This window comes from Nyctereutes procyonoides, unplaced genomic scaffold, assembly GCF_905146905.1.
Source record: "Nyctereutes procyonoides isolate TBG_1078 unplaced genomic scaffold, NYPRO_anot_genome, whole genome shotgun sequence".
Classification (NCBI taxonomy): domain Eukaryota; kingdom Metazoa; phylum Chordata; class Mammalia; order Carnivora; family Canidae; genus Nyctereutes; species Nyctereutes procyonoides.
In genome coordinates, this window is record NW_026575132.1 from 25,338,187 (window position 1) to 25,355,652 (window position 17,466).

General features: G+C 54.5%; 1 protein-coding gene across 3 annotated transcripts; it reads right to left on the reverse strand.

Annotated features, from left to right (window-relative positions):
• Positions 1 to 25: 25 nt before the first annotated feature.
• Positions 26 to 17,390, reverse strand: ZNF142 (zinc finger protein 142). Of its 3 annotated transcripts, none has more exons than XM_055345254.1 (10): positions 17,190 to 17,390; positions 16,777 to 16,923; positions 14,777 to 15,087; positions 11,895 to 12,494; positions 10,700 to 10,864; positions 8,823 to 9,647; positions 6,278 to 6,455; positions 2,664 to 5,586; positions 1,966 to 2,071; positions 26 to 915 (listed from the first exon to the last, which is right to left on the reverse strand). In XM_055345254.1, the coding sequence occupies exons 3-10, from the start codon at positions 15,054 to 15,056 to the stop codon at positions 446 to 448; spliced, it is 5,547 nt and encodes a 1,848-aa protein (XP_055201229.1). In that variant the 5' UTR covers positions 15,057 to 15,087; positions 16,777 to 16,923; positions 17,190 to 17,390; the 3' UTR covers positions 26 to 445. The 3 variants fall into 3 exon arrangements, with proteins under 3 accessions (XP_055201229.1, XP_055201228.1, XP_055201230.1); XM_055345253.1 differs by having other exon boundaries at positions 16,777 to 16,954; XM_055345255.1 differs by lacking the exon at positions 1,966 to 2,071 and having other exon boundaries at positions 798 to 915; positions 16,777 to 17,390.
• Between the last annotated feature and the right edge of the window lie 76 nt (positions 17,391 to 17,466).

Below are 17,466 nucleotides of genomic sequence, written 5' to 3' on the forward strand. Positions count from 1 at the left end.
TAAGTCAGGGACGTGGACGCATCCGTAAGCTAGTCACCATTCTGTTTAACATGCTTTAGAGAGCATCGGGCACAATAGCACATGCAGTTAGATACAGTTGTTTGAGGGCGCTGGAAGAAAACAGGACTTGACAGAGCCAGAAGGAAGGAGAAGATAGCCGGGGTAAAACCAAGGTCTTAGAGCCAGGGACTCGGGGGGTGTGGTGCTGAAGGAATCGGGAACTCACGGGTTAAGAACACAGTGTGCCTCAACAGGAAATCACTCCGTGGTCCGTGTCACTCTTTTATATGGCCATCAACCTCCAAGTACTACAGCCCCAGTCCCTGGCGGCCTCGGCCACTCGGGCCGCTCACAGCCAGCCCTTCCTTAAGCTCCAAGCTCCAGGCTAGATCTGCTTCCAGTCTGCACGTCTTGGACCACACCCTCCAAGAGGTGGCGTCGGCTCTCAGCCCTCAGGTCCAGTGGGGGGGGCAGCAGGAGCAGGCGGGCTGGGGTCCTCCAGCTGCACATCATGCAGGTGCACCGTGGGGGTACTGGGGTCTTTGCCCACTCCTTGGTTCGGGTCAGCCTGGTCCGGGTGGTGCCGGCGCACATGCTTCACCACCTGGAACTTCTGCTTGGCCTTGTAGCTGCACAGGCGGCAGAAGAAGGGGTGGCGGTCGGTGTGGGTGAGGGCATGGTGGCGCAAGCCGGCGGCCCATCGGAAAGCGCGGTGGCACACATTGCACACGTAGGGTTTGGCCTCACTGTGCTTGCGGAGGTGGGTGCGCAGCAGGAAGCGTGTCTTGAAGGCCTTGCCACACTGCTCACACATGAAGGCCCGTGCCTCCCGATGCCGTGTCTCCTGGTGCACACGCAGCGCGTCGGCCCGGTTGGTACAGTACTCACACTCGGGACACTGGTATGGCTTCAGTCCTACAGGACAGGGCAGGGCCAAGGAACAAGTTACTGAAGGGGGTGGAGCAGCATTTAGTGGCTCTAGGAGTCCCTGTGATCCTGGGACATGACACACAAGTGGCAAGCTGACTCACGACCACACCTATAGAACATTCCAGCCTCGCCTGACATTTCTAGGACCTTCTCCCAACACAGCTCCTTGTATACAATGAGTGCTTAATGAATGCTGATAGCTCATGGGACCCCTGAGTAGCCACCTGATAGCAATGGATACTCACGCAAATAGACGGGGGTTTCCAAATGGAAAACTCTAACCCTCTTTTGACCATGGGGTATTCATGGAACTTAGGAATCCATTTAAGTAGAACTCTTTGTTCAACTCAAGAAGTCAAAGAAATGCTTAGGGGAGCATCTGGGTGGCTCAGTGGTTGATCCTTGGGGTCCTGGGATCGAGTCCCACATCAGACCCCCCGCAGGGAGCCTGCTTCTCCCTCTGCCTGTGTCTTTGTCTCTCTCTCTGTGTCTCATGAACAAATTCTTAAAAAAAAAATGCTTGAGAAGAAAGGAATAGAAGCAAGAGAAGTGGCATTCGCGGATGCAGAGTGCCTTGAAAGTCATGTGGTTATTTCCTTTACGTGAGGGGATCATATCCAAGAAGCCATATCCCTCTTCTGAGCACCTATACTTCACAGAGTCCATACCCAGAAGAAAAAAAAGAAGATAAAACTAGAGAACCTTTCACATTCTTGTTACTCCTAAAAGTTCCATCACGTCTGTAGGAACCAAATAACATCCCTCAATCACACGTTCATGCTGGGGGTTCTCGGCGGGAGTGCCACAACCACCAGGGAAACTTTTACAAAGTACGCATGCCCAGGCTCTCCGGTTCACCCCCCTTCTGATTCTGATAGGTCTTCAGTGGGTTGGGAAGCTACTCTGGCCATCGAGCCTCCCCTCTCCCTCCAGTGTGTGCCTGCATCTGAGTGAAGACATCCACCACTCGGGGGGGCTGCCTGTGCCAGGGAATATGGGGGACCCCTTGGCACTGTCGAAACCACAGAGACCCACCTGTGTGCTTGGTCATGTGGTACTTGAGTTGGTTGACCCACTTGCACTTGTAGCCACAGTCAGGGCACAGATACTTCCGTTCCTCCTTGTGGATCCGCATATGGTACTGAGGAGGGAAGAGCAGAGTATGCCCGGGAAATGTGCCCCCTTGTCCTCGGTGGATGCGCTCCCATCCTAGCCATACTCCCCCCACCAGGCAGGCTCCCCAGTCTGGCCACTTTGAACCCTAACCCACTGGGCCTACCTCTAGGTCTGCCCTACCTCAGCTCTGCCGCTCACTACCGGGGCCTTGGGGTGCCTAACCCCGAACTCTCAGTTTATTAGTCAGTATGGTAAGAAATAACAGAAATAACCATCCCTGTTTTGAAAGGATTCAAATTCCAGTGTTCGGCATCCAGTAAGTGCTCAATAAACGTTGGCTGTTACGATCTAGATTCCCCCTGAACCACCACTGCCTTTATGGCAGGCCAAGCACATATAATGGCATTTCATCTTTGCAACGACCCTATGAAGCGTCACCCCCCCGCCCCGCCCCTTCACAGGGGTGGAATCCGAGGCTTGGAGACGGTAAGGGGCCTGATGAGGATCCCAGACCTAACTGGGAGTCAGGACTGGAGAACCCAGGTAGTTTCCTCCATGGCCCGCCTGCCTTCCCTCGCCACCTCCCCCCGCACCCCCGCCGCGGCCCCTGACCTTACCTTGAGGCGGGAGGGGTCAGCGCAGGCATAGGGACAGAGGTGACAGCGGTAGGGCTTTTCGCCCGTGTGGATGCGGCTGTGCCAGGTGATCTTCTGCCGGTTTTTGGTGCTGTAGGCGCAGTCGGTACACTTGTAGAGCCGGGTGCCCCCGTGCCCCTTCACGTGGTGATCGAGCACCAGCTGGTGGCGGCACGCAAAGTCGCAGAAGGGGCAGTGCAGGGGGGGCTGGCTGGCATCCGTGCCGCCCTCCGAGGCCGCCGCCGCTGCCGCCTCCTCGTGCTGCTCCAGGTAGTGCTTGACCAGGCCTGCACGCTCCCGGGCGGCGAAGTCACACAGCTGGCAGCGGTGGCTGAAGTGCTGGCGCCTCCGGTGCTCGTCCAGCGCCGGGCGGCTGGGGAAGGCCTCCCGGCAGGCCCCGCACTCCAGGCGCGGATGCTGCTTCCGGGTGTGTCCCCGCAGGCTGGCCGGGCTGGGGCACAGCAGCCCGCAGCGGGAGCAGTGCAGGGGGCCCTCGGCGGCCTCGGCCGGGGAGCCGGGCGCCGGCGGCGCGGGCTCGGGATGCCGGCGCAGGGCGTGCTGCTTGAGGGCCGTCTCGGAGCTGAACTGGGCCTCGCACTGCGGGCAGGCAAAGGCAGGGGTGCCCCGGTGGCAACTGTTGACGTGGCGGGTGATGTCGTGGCGCAGGTAGCCGCTGTAGTCACAGAGCGGACAGAAATGGGTGGGGGTTTTGTCATGTACCCTGAGCCGGTGCAGGCGCAGCTTCGAGTTGGTGCCAAATGTTTGGGGACAGGAGCTGCAGGGGATGCGGCCGACACCCGTGTGTCGGGACTGATGTGCCTCCAGCCGGTACCGTCTGGTGGTGGAGAAGTCACAGAAGGGGCACTGGTGTGGCTTCACCCCCTCGTGCTTGAGGCGCCGGTGTTGCTGCAGGCAGCGGCTCTGTTTGCAGGTGAAGCCACAGTCCCCGCACTGAAGAGGGGGCCGGGGCCCGCGGGCCGCGGCGGCAGGAGGGTGCCTCCGCTTCTGGTGGAGTCTCAGGGCGGCGGCGGCCGGAGTGGTGAACGAGCAGAGGCTGCAGCGCAGCTCTCCAGACTCTTCGAGGGGGCAGCCCCGGGTCTGGTGGGTCCTCAGAGCCCGCTCCTGCTGGCAGCTAAAGGGACACGTGGGGCAGGAGAAGCGAGCCCCCTTCTGCTTCGGAACCGGGGTGGCGTCCCCGCTCCCAGGGCTGCACTCCTTTCCTCCACCATTTAGGGAGGCAGCATCCCCGTTGCTCAGGAGGGGTGCAGGCTGGCTCTGGGAGGCCCCTCGCTTCCCTCCCCCGCCCCGGCCGCCCCGGCAGCCTTCGGCCACGTGAGAGGTGATGGAGGAGAGCCGAGAGCAAAGGAACGTGCAGGAGTTGCAGTGGAACTTGCCCTGCTCGAAGTGGAACTTCTCAGGGGTCTCTGCAGCGGAGGCGTTTCCTGCAGGAGGGGCTGTGGGGACACACAGTGTGCCGGGGGTCTCCTCTACCTCTTCTGGCTCCTTAGCCAGCACAGCAGCAGCAGTTTTCGGGAGCGCCAGCTCTACTTCCACTGGTGCAGGCGGGGGCCTCCCGCTTTCTGCAGCTTCTGGGACCTGGGTGTCCGGGGGCAGGGGACGCGGAGGGATGGGTGAACCCGGTCTGGGCAAACCCTTGTTCTTTCTCAGCAGGACAGGGCACTTCTTCAGCAGGTGGGTGCTAAGGCCGCGCTGTTGCTTGAAGCTAGCCCCACACTCGGGGCACAGCAGGGGGTCCCGGCGGCCCTGGCACCCCGTCCTGGAGTGCACACTCAGGGCCTTCTCCCGGCGCGTAATAAAAGGGCAGTGAGGGCAGCGGAAGGCCCGCCCCTCACCCTGGATCACCACCATCTGAACGCGGCCCTCCAGGACCAGCGCCTCTGCTTGCTCTTTGTCCTGCCTCCGCAGGGCCTTGAGTAACGACTCTGACTCGGGGAACTGGGGAAGGGGAGCGGTCTCGGTGGGCATAGCCGCCTTGAAGGTTCCCACCCAGCCATCGGGGGGCTCCTCTGAGGAGGGGGAGTTTCTGGGGGTCTCAGGGACTGGCTTTTCCAGAACGGGCTCTTCTTTGGCACCCAAGCTGGAAGTCTCGGCGCCTTCGAAGGTAGACAGCTCTGTCAGAGTTCCATCTGGCCCTTCTAGTCTCAGCGGCTCTGAGGGATCCAGGGGCCTGAACGCCACAGGGTGGGTTTCGGCGATCTCAAGGGGCGGCTCGGCCACGGGCTCCAGCTCCACCCCCAGGGTCTCTAGGTGCAGTGTGCAGCCACCCTCCTCGACCTCCGTGGGACTGGGGCTGCCAACCAGGTCGTCCCCCTGCGGGCCCTCGCTGCCGTCCTGTCTCCCGGCGCTCTCCTCCTCACTGGTCTCCGGCAGGGCCTGGTCCAAGGGGGGCTCGGCCACAGTCTCGGGGTCGCAATCTGGTCCCTCAGGCCGGGCAGGCAGCTGGCTCGAGGGCTCGGAGTCCGGTGAGGGGGTCGGGCAGGGCCCGGCACCCTCCGGCTCCTGGCCGGCATAGCGGAGCTGCCACACCTGGTCCCCGGGCACGTAGCCGTGGGCCTTGCGCTTGTGGAAGAAGAGGGCGGTGTTGCTGAACGTGCGGTAGTCACAGAGGGCACAGCGGAACTCCCGGAGGCGGGTGTGCTTGCAGTTCTCATGGCTCAGCAGGGCCTGCTTGTGGCGGCTCTGGTAGCTGCAGTAGCGGCAGGGGTAGAGCGGGGCCGGCGTGCCGGGCCGGTGCTGGGAAGCCATGTGCTTCCGCAGCTCGTACTTGCGCTTGCAAGCGAAGGCGCACACCTCGCACATCAGGGACTTGCCCTGGTGGCGCAGCTTGTGGCTGCTCAGCTGATCCGCCCGGTGGCAGCGATAGGAGCACTGGTTGCACTGGTATCTGGTGGGGGGAGGGGGGATCGCCATTACATACATGTTCACAAACAGCCGGTAGGCCCTTTGCGCACGAGAGGCCCTACGCTCAGTAGGGTACACGTCACCTAGTTTACTCTTTGCCGCCACCCTGTGACACACGCATCTACTTACAAGCAAGGAGATTAAAGCACAGAAGTCAATAACCTGCTTCAGGTTACAAAGTGAAGGGCGGAGGCTTCAGGGCTCCTGTTCCAAGCCCTACTCTCTATGGCTCCCCAAAGGGAGGACGGCCCACTGTGGACTCCTAGGGAGCTGCCAGCTTCCTGTGCCGAGGCCCCATTCTCCCAGGGAGGCATGAAAGCTGTGCCACAGCTCAGAGGGCAGCTTGCCTGAATTGGGAACGTGGCTAGGACTGGGGTTGCACGTTGGGTCTCCCTACTTTCCCAGGCCTGAACTCTGTGAGAGCTTGAGGGATGCCTTCACCTCTAGGCCTGGACTCTGGGTCTGCACTCCCTCCAGAACCCAGGCAGCTCTCACCGCGCACACTGGGCCACAGGTGCAGAGGCCAACTACAGGCACCAGCACGGAGATGAGAGGAGCAGAGAGGGGGCATTGGGAGGATCACTCTGGGGCCAAGAGAGCAACTGGAGTTCAAGACGAGGCTGGCTGAGCGTGAGCTTCCTGGGACAGGGAGGGGGGCACGCACGTGCTCATACCTGAGGTCCCCTGCGTGCTTCCGCATGTGCACGCTGAGGTAGTGCTTCCACTTGGTGACATAGCCACACTCAGTGCACATGTAATCCTTGGTGTTGGAGTGCGTCAGCATGTGCTTGGACAGGTAGCTCACGTCTCGGCAAGTGAAGTCGCAGAGCTCACACTTGTGAGGCTTCTCACCTTATGTGCGAGTGGGGGTGGGAAGGAGAGGGGAAAAAACACAGGTCACGCACGGATGGAGTGAGCACACAGACCGTCTCCCCCGGCAAGCTTGCCCTGCTGCCAGGAGCCAGCAGAAGCTTCATGTGCTGCCCGAGGTGTGGCTGGCTCACAACAGTCGATGCTGCTTCCCAGCCCTCTCAGACAACTCCTCCCTGCCAACACGGAGAAAGCCGGAAGGAAAGGGAGGAGCGTGTTTTCCAAAGCCAGCTTGAAAATCTACCCTTGATCTGTTGTAGAGCTTGTTGGCACTGATGGCCAACTGCTCCACTTACCCTAATTCCCTCCAGTTTTGTGGAAGAGAAAAAATTGGGCCATATGACACAGTAGTTAAGAATTCGGACTCTGGGGCAGCCTGGGTGGCTCAGCGGTTTAGCGCCACCTTCAGCCCAGGGCCTGATCCTGGAGATCTGGGATCGAGTCCCACGTCGGGCTCCCTGCATGGAGCCTGCTTCTCCCTCTGCCTGTGTCTCTGCCTCTCTCTCTCCTCTCTGTGTATTCTCATGAATAAATAAATAAAATCTAAAAAAAAAAAAAGAATTTGGACTCTGGAGTCCAACATGGTAATAAAGATCTTAATAGCTAACATGTACAGAATGCTCATTCTGGGCCAGGCCCCCTGATGAGCACTTGATAAAAATGCCCCCTCTTCCCAACTCTTCCCCAACAGCCTTACCAGGTAGGTGCTAGGACTGCCCATTTTACAGAGAAACCATAGAGCTATGAGGTGTGATTCCAATCCCAGGTCACGACTACTGTGTGGCCTTGGGACAGGTCACATAACCCTTCCAAGTCTCAGTTTCCTTATCCCCAAAGAAGGGGCAACAAAAATTCTGACCACTCAGGGCTGGTGAGAAGACTAAACAAGATACCCCAAAGTCCTCAGTGGTGCCCAGTAAGACTCAGGGAAAAGCTATAAATGGAGTTGGACAAGAGCTGCCATGAAGAGGCGGGGGGCATGTTCCTTCAGGACCGTCCTGTGACCCCTGCCTGACACTCAGCCCATTTCCCTGTGGTGAAAGGCAAGCAAAAGGGTCTTCTAGCTCCAGTTCTAATACTAGCTGTGCGATCCTGAAACAGGCCGTTTAAATGTTTGGTTTCTCTCCTTTACCTGCCTTCCTTGCAAGACTGTTATTACGCATCAAATGAGGTAATAAATTTGAAAGAACTCATCCAACTATAGAGCACTGCAGAGATGGGAGACTGCAGGAAGGGCCTCAAAAAGTGAGGTTTGGTGGCTAAAGTATGCACAGAAATGAACTGCTTCATGGGAACAGTGACAGCTTTGCCCTAAGCTGCCAAAAATCTGTCCTCCCAAACTAGTCTTCAAAGAGATTTTTAAAAAAAATATCTGTCCAACCCACTGGTGTTTGCCTAGGGACCACAAATGGGATGATGCTGTAGCAGGAAGCCTGATTCGTTGTCACTCAGCGGTAATGCTGGCAACTAATTAAAAGAGTCTGAGTCAGTGCCAAGGCTACACTGTGCTTAGTCCCCTCACCCCGGCTCTCATAGCACATCTCAGAATTGAAATCACAAAGGAAGGTATCTCTTTCCTGGTCAAGGTTTCTTTACTTCTATAGGTTGGGGACCAACCCCTCTGTCTGCCTGACAGGAGACAGAATTGGAAACAGCCTTAAGGGTGAGGCTCAGGAGATGCCTGGATGGCTCAGCGGTTGAGCATCTGCCTTTGGCTCAGGTCGTGATCCTAGAATCCCAGGATCGAGTCCCTCTTTGGGCTCCCTCTGCCTGTGTCTCTGCCCCTTTCTGTGTCTCTCATGAATAAATAAATAAAATCTTTTTAAAAAAATTAAAAAGGGTGAGACTTAGGTGGGGCACCTGGATGGCTCAGTTGGTTCAGCATCTACCTTTGGCTCAGGTCATGATCCTGAGGTCCTGGGATGGAGCCCCCTGTCAGGCTCCCAACTCAGCAGGGTGCCTGCTTCTCCCTCTCCCCCTGCTTGTGCTCTCTCAAATAAATAAATAAATAAATAAATAAATAAATAAATAAATAAATAAATAAAATCTTTAAAAGGGGGGAAGGGGTGAGACACAGAGGCACAGTGGTTAGAGCACGGGCTTTGGATCAGACTGCCTGGATTCAAATCCCAGCTTAATCACTTTACTAGCTGAGTGACACTCAACTTAAGGCTTGTTTGTAAACTACGAATGGTAGATTTAGCTCTGGGGATACTGGGTCAAAGAAAACAACAGATGCAGAGCCCTTCCTGTGTCCTGCACACAGTAAAAGCTTGTTTGCCATCACCGGGTCGGTCCTGGTCACGGTCCTGGTCACGTCCACTCCTGCAAGCAGGGAAGGCGGCTCACCCGTGTGCAGCAGCATGTGGCGGATGAGCACCCTCTTGTGGGCAGTGGCAAAGTTGCACTCTGGGCACTGGTGGATCTTCTCGTGGGCGTGCATCTTGCCCACGTGGTCCTGGTAGGCCACAGGGTTGAAGGTGGCAAAGGGGCAGAAGGTGCAGCGCAGCTCCTCATTGCCCGGGTGGCCCTGCTTCTTGTGTTTGCGGAACAGGTGCTTATTGGAGCAGGCAAAGTCACAGTGCGGGCAGTGGAAGGCGTAGTGGCTTTTGTGGTGTGCCTCCATGGCTTCGGCCGTGGCGAAGAGCATGGGACAAGAGTGGTGGCGGCACTCCACGGCCCGCACGCCATGGGTCTCCTTCAGGTGCTTTACAAAGGCCTTGCGGTCAGGAGCCGCGTAGCTGCAGCCCTCCTGAAAGCAGCGAAGGGGCAAGGGCCCCGCTGCGGCTGCTGCCGTGTGGCTCTTGAGGTGCTCCTTCAGGGCCTGGCTGAGGCGGAACTCCTCACGGCAGACAGGACAGGCGTAGGTGTCCGAGTAGAAGTTGGAGATATCCTCGTGCATGCTGGCCATGTGGCGGTTGAGCGCATTCCTCTCCACTGCGCTGTAGTGGCACAGCGGGCAGCGGTGGGCCTTCTGGCCGAGCTCCCGCAGCAGATGGGTCTTGAGCTTGCTCTTGCTGGTGAAGAATTTCTGGCAGTTGGGGCACTGGAGGCTGGGATCTGGGAAGTGGAGATGGAGGTGCTCCACCAGGTGCGTCCGCTTCTTAAAGCAGCGCTTGCATTCTGAACACATGTGGGTCTTGAAGAGGGACTCGGTGCCAGAAGCCACATCCCCTGGGAGAAGGAAAGGTAGAGAAGGTTGACGGTGAAGTCTTGGATAGGCCAGGGGCTGGAAAGATAATGGGAGAACCACAATGTGCCTGGACACAGACATTATGTGGCCTTTCCCCTTTCTCTCCAGGAAACCTAATGATAGCATCTCAAATAGTGTAGTCTCAAAAGAGATAAGAAATTCAAGTATTTAAAAAGGCAAAATTGCAAGGCTTTTGCCACCCACTATTCCAAAGCCTTTGTCTAATGCTGCTCAAGAGAACAATCTGGATAAAACATTCTTGGTTCTTCCTGCCTTGTTCGTGGGGGTTGGCAGAGGAATCAGCAGGATTGGTTGAAAGGAAAAGAAACCCAGAGTGTGTAGAAGGGAAGAGAAGATGGTAAAGTATTCCTGCCTCCAAACACTGGCTCACGGAGTTCTAGGTCATCTTTTCTATTCATTTGACAGTAAACAGGCCCCCTGTGGGATGGATGGCTTTCAAATGTTGTTCCAACAAGTCGGAAAACAGGGAAGCAAGGATTCAGAAATAAAATCGTAGTGGGCACAATGCCAGATGAGACAGGCTGTCAATCAGTAACCTCTGGCATCTTTTTTTTTTTTTTTAAGATTTTATTTATTCATGAGAGACACAGAGAGAGAGGCAGAGACACAGGCAGAGGGAGAAGCAGGCTCCCCGTGGCGAGCCCAATGCGGGACTCGATCCCGGATCTCTGGGATCATGCCCTGAGCCAAAGGTAGATGCTCAACTGCTGAGCTACCCAGGCATCCCATCCTCTGGCATCTTTTATATGCCTATCACCCTCTCCTTCTCTGCAAAAGAGCTTTCTGCCTGAGGAAAACCAGCCCAGGAGAGCAAACTCAATTTACCCCTACTCTGTGTTTCCACGGTCTCTACCCATTTATCATTTTCCCACTAAACATTATCAAAGTGGAAGGTTAAGAATAAAAGGATATGAACCAAAGCCCAGAAAACCAAACCCTAGAGCCTCAATGCCAGACTCTCCACAATCCATTCCTCCCCACCACCGAGGTTCAAGTCCAACCATGTCCTTACCTTCTAACTGCTGAGCCCCCTGGCCTTTCTCCAGGGCTTTCTGGGAGTCCTTCAGGGCGCCACTCTCCTCTTCTTCTCCGTCCTCCTCATCTGCTGACTCCTGCCTAGGCAAGGCCGTATCTGCTTGTTCAGAAGCCTCTTCCTCTCTAGGGGGCAGTTTGGGAGCTGGAGACACATAAAACTCGATGATATCTCTAGGAGCCAACGACAGCAGTGAACGCTTGTACTGCTCCTCTTCCTGGCTGGCAGGATCACCCCTCCCCATTTAGCATGAGAGAATCTAGGATTCTAGGTCTATAGGTTTATTACCACTCAAGACAGGGACAGGAAGACCAGGAGCTAGGCTATCATTAATGCTCCAACCTAAAGCAGATCCAACCTCAGGTAACACCATCCTCAGATCCCTCGAAGGGAAGGGCTCTGAGATCACTGCAGTGGGGGCCAGGGGCTGTGACGTACGGAGGGGGTGGACTGCACTTCCCCAGCTCGGCTCCCCAGGGCTAAAGGCTGGTGGCTCAGTGCAGGCGAACACAGCCTGACCTCACAACTGCTCTACTGAGAAGCCTCAGTAATTCAGGGTCACACCCTGGCCCCTCCAATCCGTCCCTTCTATCCCTCCACAGAGATAGTTGCCTCAGTGAGGCAAAGACCTAGGACTATCTCCCAGGAAGGAGGGGTCTTCTCTTTGGGAACAGAGCACCAACCAGTCTTTGCAAGGCTAAGTCTCTTAGCAGAATCTGGCCTCCTCTGGCCTATTGCCTCCTGCTCCTCTTCACCCAGACCCTCTTTTTGGGATCGAGAGGAGTAAGAATCAATGAAGCGCCACCCTCCTTGAATGATTCTTTTCAAAATAACCCCAGTTCTCTGGCCCAATCCCACACACTCTAAAAGGAAGGCTATAGACTTTCTACCAGTGGCTGTACCTGCTAAGGAACCTTTTAGCTTTTGCCCTCAGAAAGTTCTGAAATGAATCAAAAAACAATAGCGGTCAAGTGACTTCAAGGCCACCGTGTTGCCAAAGTCAAATTTCACACTCTTTGTCTCATATGTTCTGACCAGCCCGAGGTTTCTAGATGCAGCCACTGCTCCAGATTCCCTTGTGTTCAGGCCTACGGCCCTGGAATCAACTGCCTCTCCCATGGGACTGCCCGTGGCTGCGTTCCCGGCAAGGTCCTTCCAGGCCTGGGCCTCCTACCTGGCAGCAGCTCCTGGGATGGAAGACCCCGATGGGCAGACAGCTCTCCCTGTGTCCTGGCCCCGTGGCTCCGCTGATGCTGCCGGAAGAGTTTGACGTTGGAGCCCATGAAGCTGCAGTGGTTGCAGTGGAAAGGGTAATGGGCCTGCCGGTGCAGCTCCATGCCCTGCTGGCTCCCGAAGAGCAGGGGGCAGCCCCGGAAAGAACATGGCACAGGAACCGCGGCGTGGGCCTGCCTCAGGTGGTGCTGCAGACCCTTGCGATCTTCCGCGGAAAACACACAGCCGGACTCCGGGCAGGAGAAGGTGTCTGGAGCACCCCGGTGGGTCTTGAAGTGGCTTTTCAGGGCCTGGGGTTGAGCAAACTCCTGTCTACACACCGGGCATGGCAGAGGGCTATCTGGTGGGCCCTGGCCCTGCGGAGGGCCAGAGAGAGTGAGGTTGCTGGGGGTGAGCTCTACAGAGCAGGGGGTGCCAGAGAGGCCCTGCACGGGCTGTATAAGGGTCTCAGTGCACTGGTGCAGGGCCAGCAGAGTGGGCTCTGCGAAGCTCTGCTCACAGCGCTCACAGAAGTACACCTCCACCACCTTTACCAGGACACCTGCAGGCAGAGGACCGACAGAGAAAGGCACAGAATCAGATGGAACGAGACTCATGGAGTTAGCTTCTAGGAGAAAATGTAAGTGAATCTTTTAATATTAGTGGAGCGGAGATGGACTTTAAGTCTTACGCCTGGACTGTAAGCCCCATAAGGTCAGGGACAGTCCACCGGCACACGTATTTGGATTCTCGGGATCTAGCACGGAATTTGCCGTAAGATGGGTATTTACTACACATTTGCTAAATAAATACAAGTGTTAACCAAATCCAGAAAGCGATAAGAAAAGGCAGCAAGTTTTGCCCAAATGAAAAGATTAGGAACTGACGAGAGAAGAAAATGACCATCTGGGGATAATATAGTATAAGTGACAAAGTGTTGCTTTCACATTCGGTAAGAAGATTTTTACAAAGGCACAGTAATCCACAAAATGGAGAACATTCATTTTCTAAAGACCCCAATCGTGTGCAGAGTAATCACTGCCATTTCTTAAGCAATGGGCAGGACCTTGATAAAGAAAAAGGCCTGGGAAACACTTGGTCCTCCAGCTGCCCTACACGAAGAGGGACCCAGAGTTCTGTGAGGTTTAGGCTGCTGTGCTTGCTCATGGTGAAGCCATGACTCAAGCTCAGGTTTGTGCCACATCTACTCTGGTGGTTTTTTTTTTTTTTTTTAATTATTTCTTTATCTAAGTGAAAATTCAGTACAACAGTTTAAATGACATGGATGTATCTACGAAAACAATAACCAACCTCACCCTCACAGACAATTTGGTCTTTATCCTTTTAGGCTTTTCTGAGTCACTTCTCTGCAAGTTGCTTCTGCTGCTGCTGCTTCTTTTTTTTTCCCCACTTGCTATATAGCCCAGATACTTATTTCTATGAGTACCTTTAGGTCTATCTTGTATTTTTTTGTCCAGTTGGTAGTACTTCCAAGCAGGAACAGGTCAAAACGAGGCATTGCCCTTACTGATGCATTTAGGTTATTTGCAACCATTATAAATGAAGCTGCTCTGGATATCATTACCCCTGTATCCTTGTGTGTGTTTGTGAGTCTTTCTAGAGGACAGAGCCCTGGAAATGGAATTACTGGGTCAGAGTACGCAGATTTTAAAATTTGTTAGGTTGATAATTTGACCTTCAAAAGATTATACTAATTTATGTCATCCATAAGCTATAAGACAGTACCTGTTTTCCCACCAACACTAGGTATTATAAAAAATGTTTAATTTTTACAAAGTTAAGAAACAATAATGGCATATCATATTTTTTTTTTTTACAGTTTATTTTTTTTTTAGTAATCTCTACATCTAACATGGGGCTTGAGCTCACGATCCTGACATCAAGAGTCACATGCTTTTCCAACTAAGCCAGCCAGGCACCCCTCATAATTATTTTTAACTAGTATTTATTTGTGTGTTAGTGAGATTAAGCATTCTTATGGTTATTGACTATGTTTACTTTCCCTTTAAAAAAAAACCCACTCTTTCTTTTTATTATGGAGCTCTTTGAATTTTAAAGAGATTAACCTCCTTATATATTGCAAATGTTTTTCCCATGTTTGTTCTTTCTTTATTATTTGCTTCACCACACAGAAGTTTAGAAACACTCTATGACCAAATTAGCTAATCTTTCCCAGGATTCGTTGTCACTATACTATGCTGCCAAGGGAAGTTGTGACAACTGTCGCCGGAGGATGGCAGTTAACAACCGGGAAGTCACCTAAAAATAAGAAGTTGTAGATATGGGAAGAATAAAGGGGAGAATTTTTTCTAGCATATATAAACGCTCAACTCCCACTCTTGACAACATGCCTTGGATGAGTTATGTATGTTATACACAAGAAACTAGGGCAAGGAAATACCAGACTACCTCTGGGAAGCCTTGCCAAGCCCAGGGTGGTAGAGACGCTGGGCCCTTTGCCTAATCCTTGGCTGCAGTTCCTGAGTGGGAGGGTCGATATGGGGGAGAGAATCCCTGAGGGGTATAGGAGTAAGGATTGGGTGGAGGTGTCAGAAAGGTCTTCCCTCCTGGACTACTGCCTAGCACACATGAAGTCCTCGCAGAGATAGACTGCCAAGAGCTTGGTACCAGGCTGTGAACCACCTTGCCAGCCTTCTATCAACATTCACCAACTGCAAATCAAATTACAACATCTCTAAGAATAAAAATAATATGCTCCCTTGTGTTCTCATCATATTTATATAGAAAGGTCAAAAATAGCCTAGACAAAACCTCAAGGCTAAGTGAAGTGTCCCAGTGGCCTGCTAGTGACTGTGTTTGTACCTGGGGTCTCTCCAGGAGCACCTGGGGACAGGTTTCCAGCTACTGCTTCCACAATGATTTCCATGTTCCCTGTGTCCTCTTCAGTTGCCGTGGCCTCTACCAGCAGGCAGCCTGGGTCAGCCGGCAAAGCTGTGGGGTTCCCAGCAGGACAGGGGCTCTGGACGGGCTCCAGGATTCCACGGTTAGAGAGAGATGGGGGAATCAGCAATAGCTCAGGGCACAGTCCATCCATCTCCCCAGTGCTGTTGGTTGGCTGTGAGTCCAACACGGGGTCTGTCATCGCCACTGGGTGTTCTGTGGTCTCTTATGTGCTGGTAAGCCAATGGAAGAGAACCCAAACAAAATATAGTTAGAAATCTCACTTTCATGGCACCTGGCCCAGTGGTTGAGCATCTGCCTTCTGCTCAGGTTATGATCCCAGAGTCCTGGGATCAAGTCCTGCATCAGGTTCCCTCCAGGGAGCCTGCTTCTCCCTCTGCCTATGTCTCTGCTGCTCTCAGGAATAAACAAACAAAATCTTAAAAAAAAAAAAAGAAAAAAGAAATCTCACTTTCTTCTCAGTTGCTGTGGGGGCTCCGCCCAGTACCGTCCACTTAGGCATTTCCTTGTATGGCAGCATGCCACACCTAGCTAGTCTAGAAGTTTTCTTTTTACAACAATGTTCAGAACAAAAAGTATACAGATGCCAGTAGGGATCAGTATTAGGAGAGAGACAACAGGTTTTAGCCAATATTTAAAGACTGAAGGTTATGTTTCTTGAAGCTAAGTGACCTTGGTGAAATCGTTAAGAAATCTGGGCCTCAGTTTTCTTATCTGCACCAAAACTGGGGCCAAGAGATCTCACATGTCCCTTCCCCTCTTAACATACTATGAGGTCACTATTCCTTAGTGCGGGTATAAGGCCTTTCCTTGAGGATCTGGCCCTGCCGACCTCTCCAGGCTCATCTTCTACCTTGCCCCTCAACACCTTGATCCAGTCGTTCCAGTGAGTTGCCATTCCACAGGCTCACCACATTCTCCTTTGCTCCCATACCGTCACACATGCCTGCCGTGCCCCGTGCCCCCCGTTTGATAGACCTTTCCCCTTCTCCATTCTCTCAACTCCTGTCCTTTAAGAATCTGCACAGATGTCACTTCTGCTATGAAGGCTTCTTGACACCGTTCACCCCTGTCTCTGGGGTCCTAACGGCACCTTGCACCTAGCTCTATCAGCAAGTCTCCCACGGCACCACCTCCCACCTGGAGCTTCCTGAGAGCAATCTACTGACATTATCACTTCACTGAACACAAACCACAACAATCTACACAAGTCAGACAAATGAGATTCTAGTGAAGAACTGCAGACATAGAAATGCATCAGAGGAAAGGTAGCTTTCCAGAGAGATAACAAACCAGCGCTTCCTTCCGTATAAAGTAACACGCCTGGGGAAATTTCAGACTCATGGACTACAGCTTCATACTGAAAACACTAGAGCGGAACCCGAGAAATGAATGGCATCTAAACTGCATATCCTGTCACACGTGCCTAAAATTAGCTGAAGCCAAATAATCAGTAATGTATGAGAACGGCCTTAGTGGCTTCATGAAATTGAGTCACGTGGGTCAAATAAGGGCTTGGGGCTAGGAAATCAGGTTGCAGGTGAGAATCCTGCAACTCTAAATCTCGGGTCAGGGGACTCAGAAGGGAGCTGGGAAGTGCACTTCCACAGTCAGAGGATTCTCCAGAAACCACAGCCTGCACTTATTGAATATTTTCGCTGCTCTGCGGGGAGCCACGGAGGACAAGGCGCCGTGTAGATGGGAGAACCTGAACCTCCAGCCGCTGGAAGGCAGGTGAGGTGGGAGACCGGTCGTACGAGGTGAAATGCGCGTACCTTGGGGCGGAGGCATTGAGGAAGAGAAAGGACATATTAAGGGACAGAGAAGGCCTGGGGAAAGAATGAGACCCGGCCTGGGGACGGAGGCACCCAGTTCCCACCTGCCTTTGGGCTCTGACTCACCGCGTGGCCTCAGAGACAGTCACCTCGCTTCCAGGGCCTCGGCTTTCCTATCTGTAAAGTGGAGGTGATGACAGCGTCCGCATCGTTGGGCGGGAGCGAGGGTCACAAGAGCCAGCAAGTGGGAAGGCCGTTTTGTAACCTGCGAAGCTTGGGATGGAGCATCGTCACCATTACGGTCCTGAGGAGAGGCAGCGGGTAACCGGGCGGGGTCCGGAGCGGTGACGCGGCCGGGGCACCGGGACCGCTGCTGCGCCGCGCCGGGGCCCCGATCGTCGGCGTGCTCCCTTCAGCGCCTCCTCCCGAGGGGTCCCGCCGCCCAGGCCCACGCTCATCCTGGGGCTCGAGAAACTTTTGCCTCCGGCCCGCTCCACACGCACCCCGTACTACTTCCCGCCCGGCAGCCGCTCACTCACCTCCCGGCCCAGGGCGGGCGGGAGCTGCGTCTCTATGGTCCGCCAGCTGCAGGAGCGGCCTCCGGGGACTCCCTTTGTGCGACCGCCTCCGGCCCAGCCGCCTCTAGGGCTTGGGGGCCAATGGAGGCCGCTCTGTCTCCCCCTCGTCGGCTGGAGGGGTACTCTATGGTTCCCTCCGGCCTTTCCCCTCGCCCCTCCGCCCGCCGAGAAGCCCAGGGAGTACCATCGAGAGCGGCGGGGCAGAGTGGCACGGCCCGCCGGGTGGGTGTGGCGGGAA

Bases quoted from the DNA above. Each gene is read 5' to 3' on its own strand.
- ZNF142 (XM_055345254.1), bottom strand. From the start codon at position 15,056: ATGACAGACCCCGTGTTGGACTCACAGCCAACCAACAGCACTGGGGAG. The intron at 12,495-14,776 runs GTACAAACACAG...CTCTGCCTGCAG, and splicing joins TGCTCCTGGAGAGACCCCAG to GTGTCCTGGTAAAGGTGGTG. The intron at 5,587-6,277 runs GTATGAGCACGT...TCCCCCCACCAG, and splicing joins AAGCACGCAGGGGACCTCAG to ATACCAGTGCAACCAGTGCT.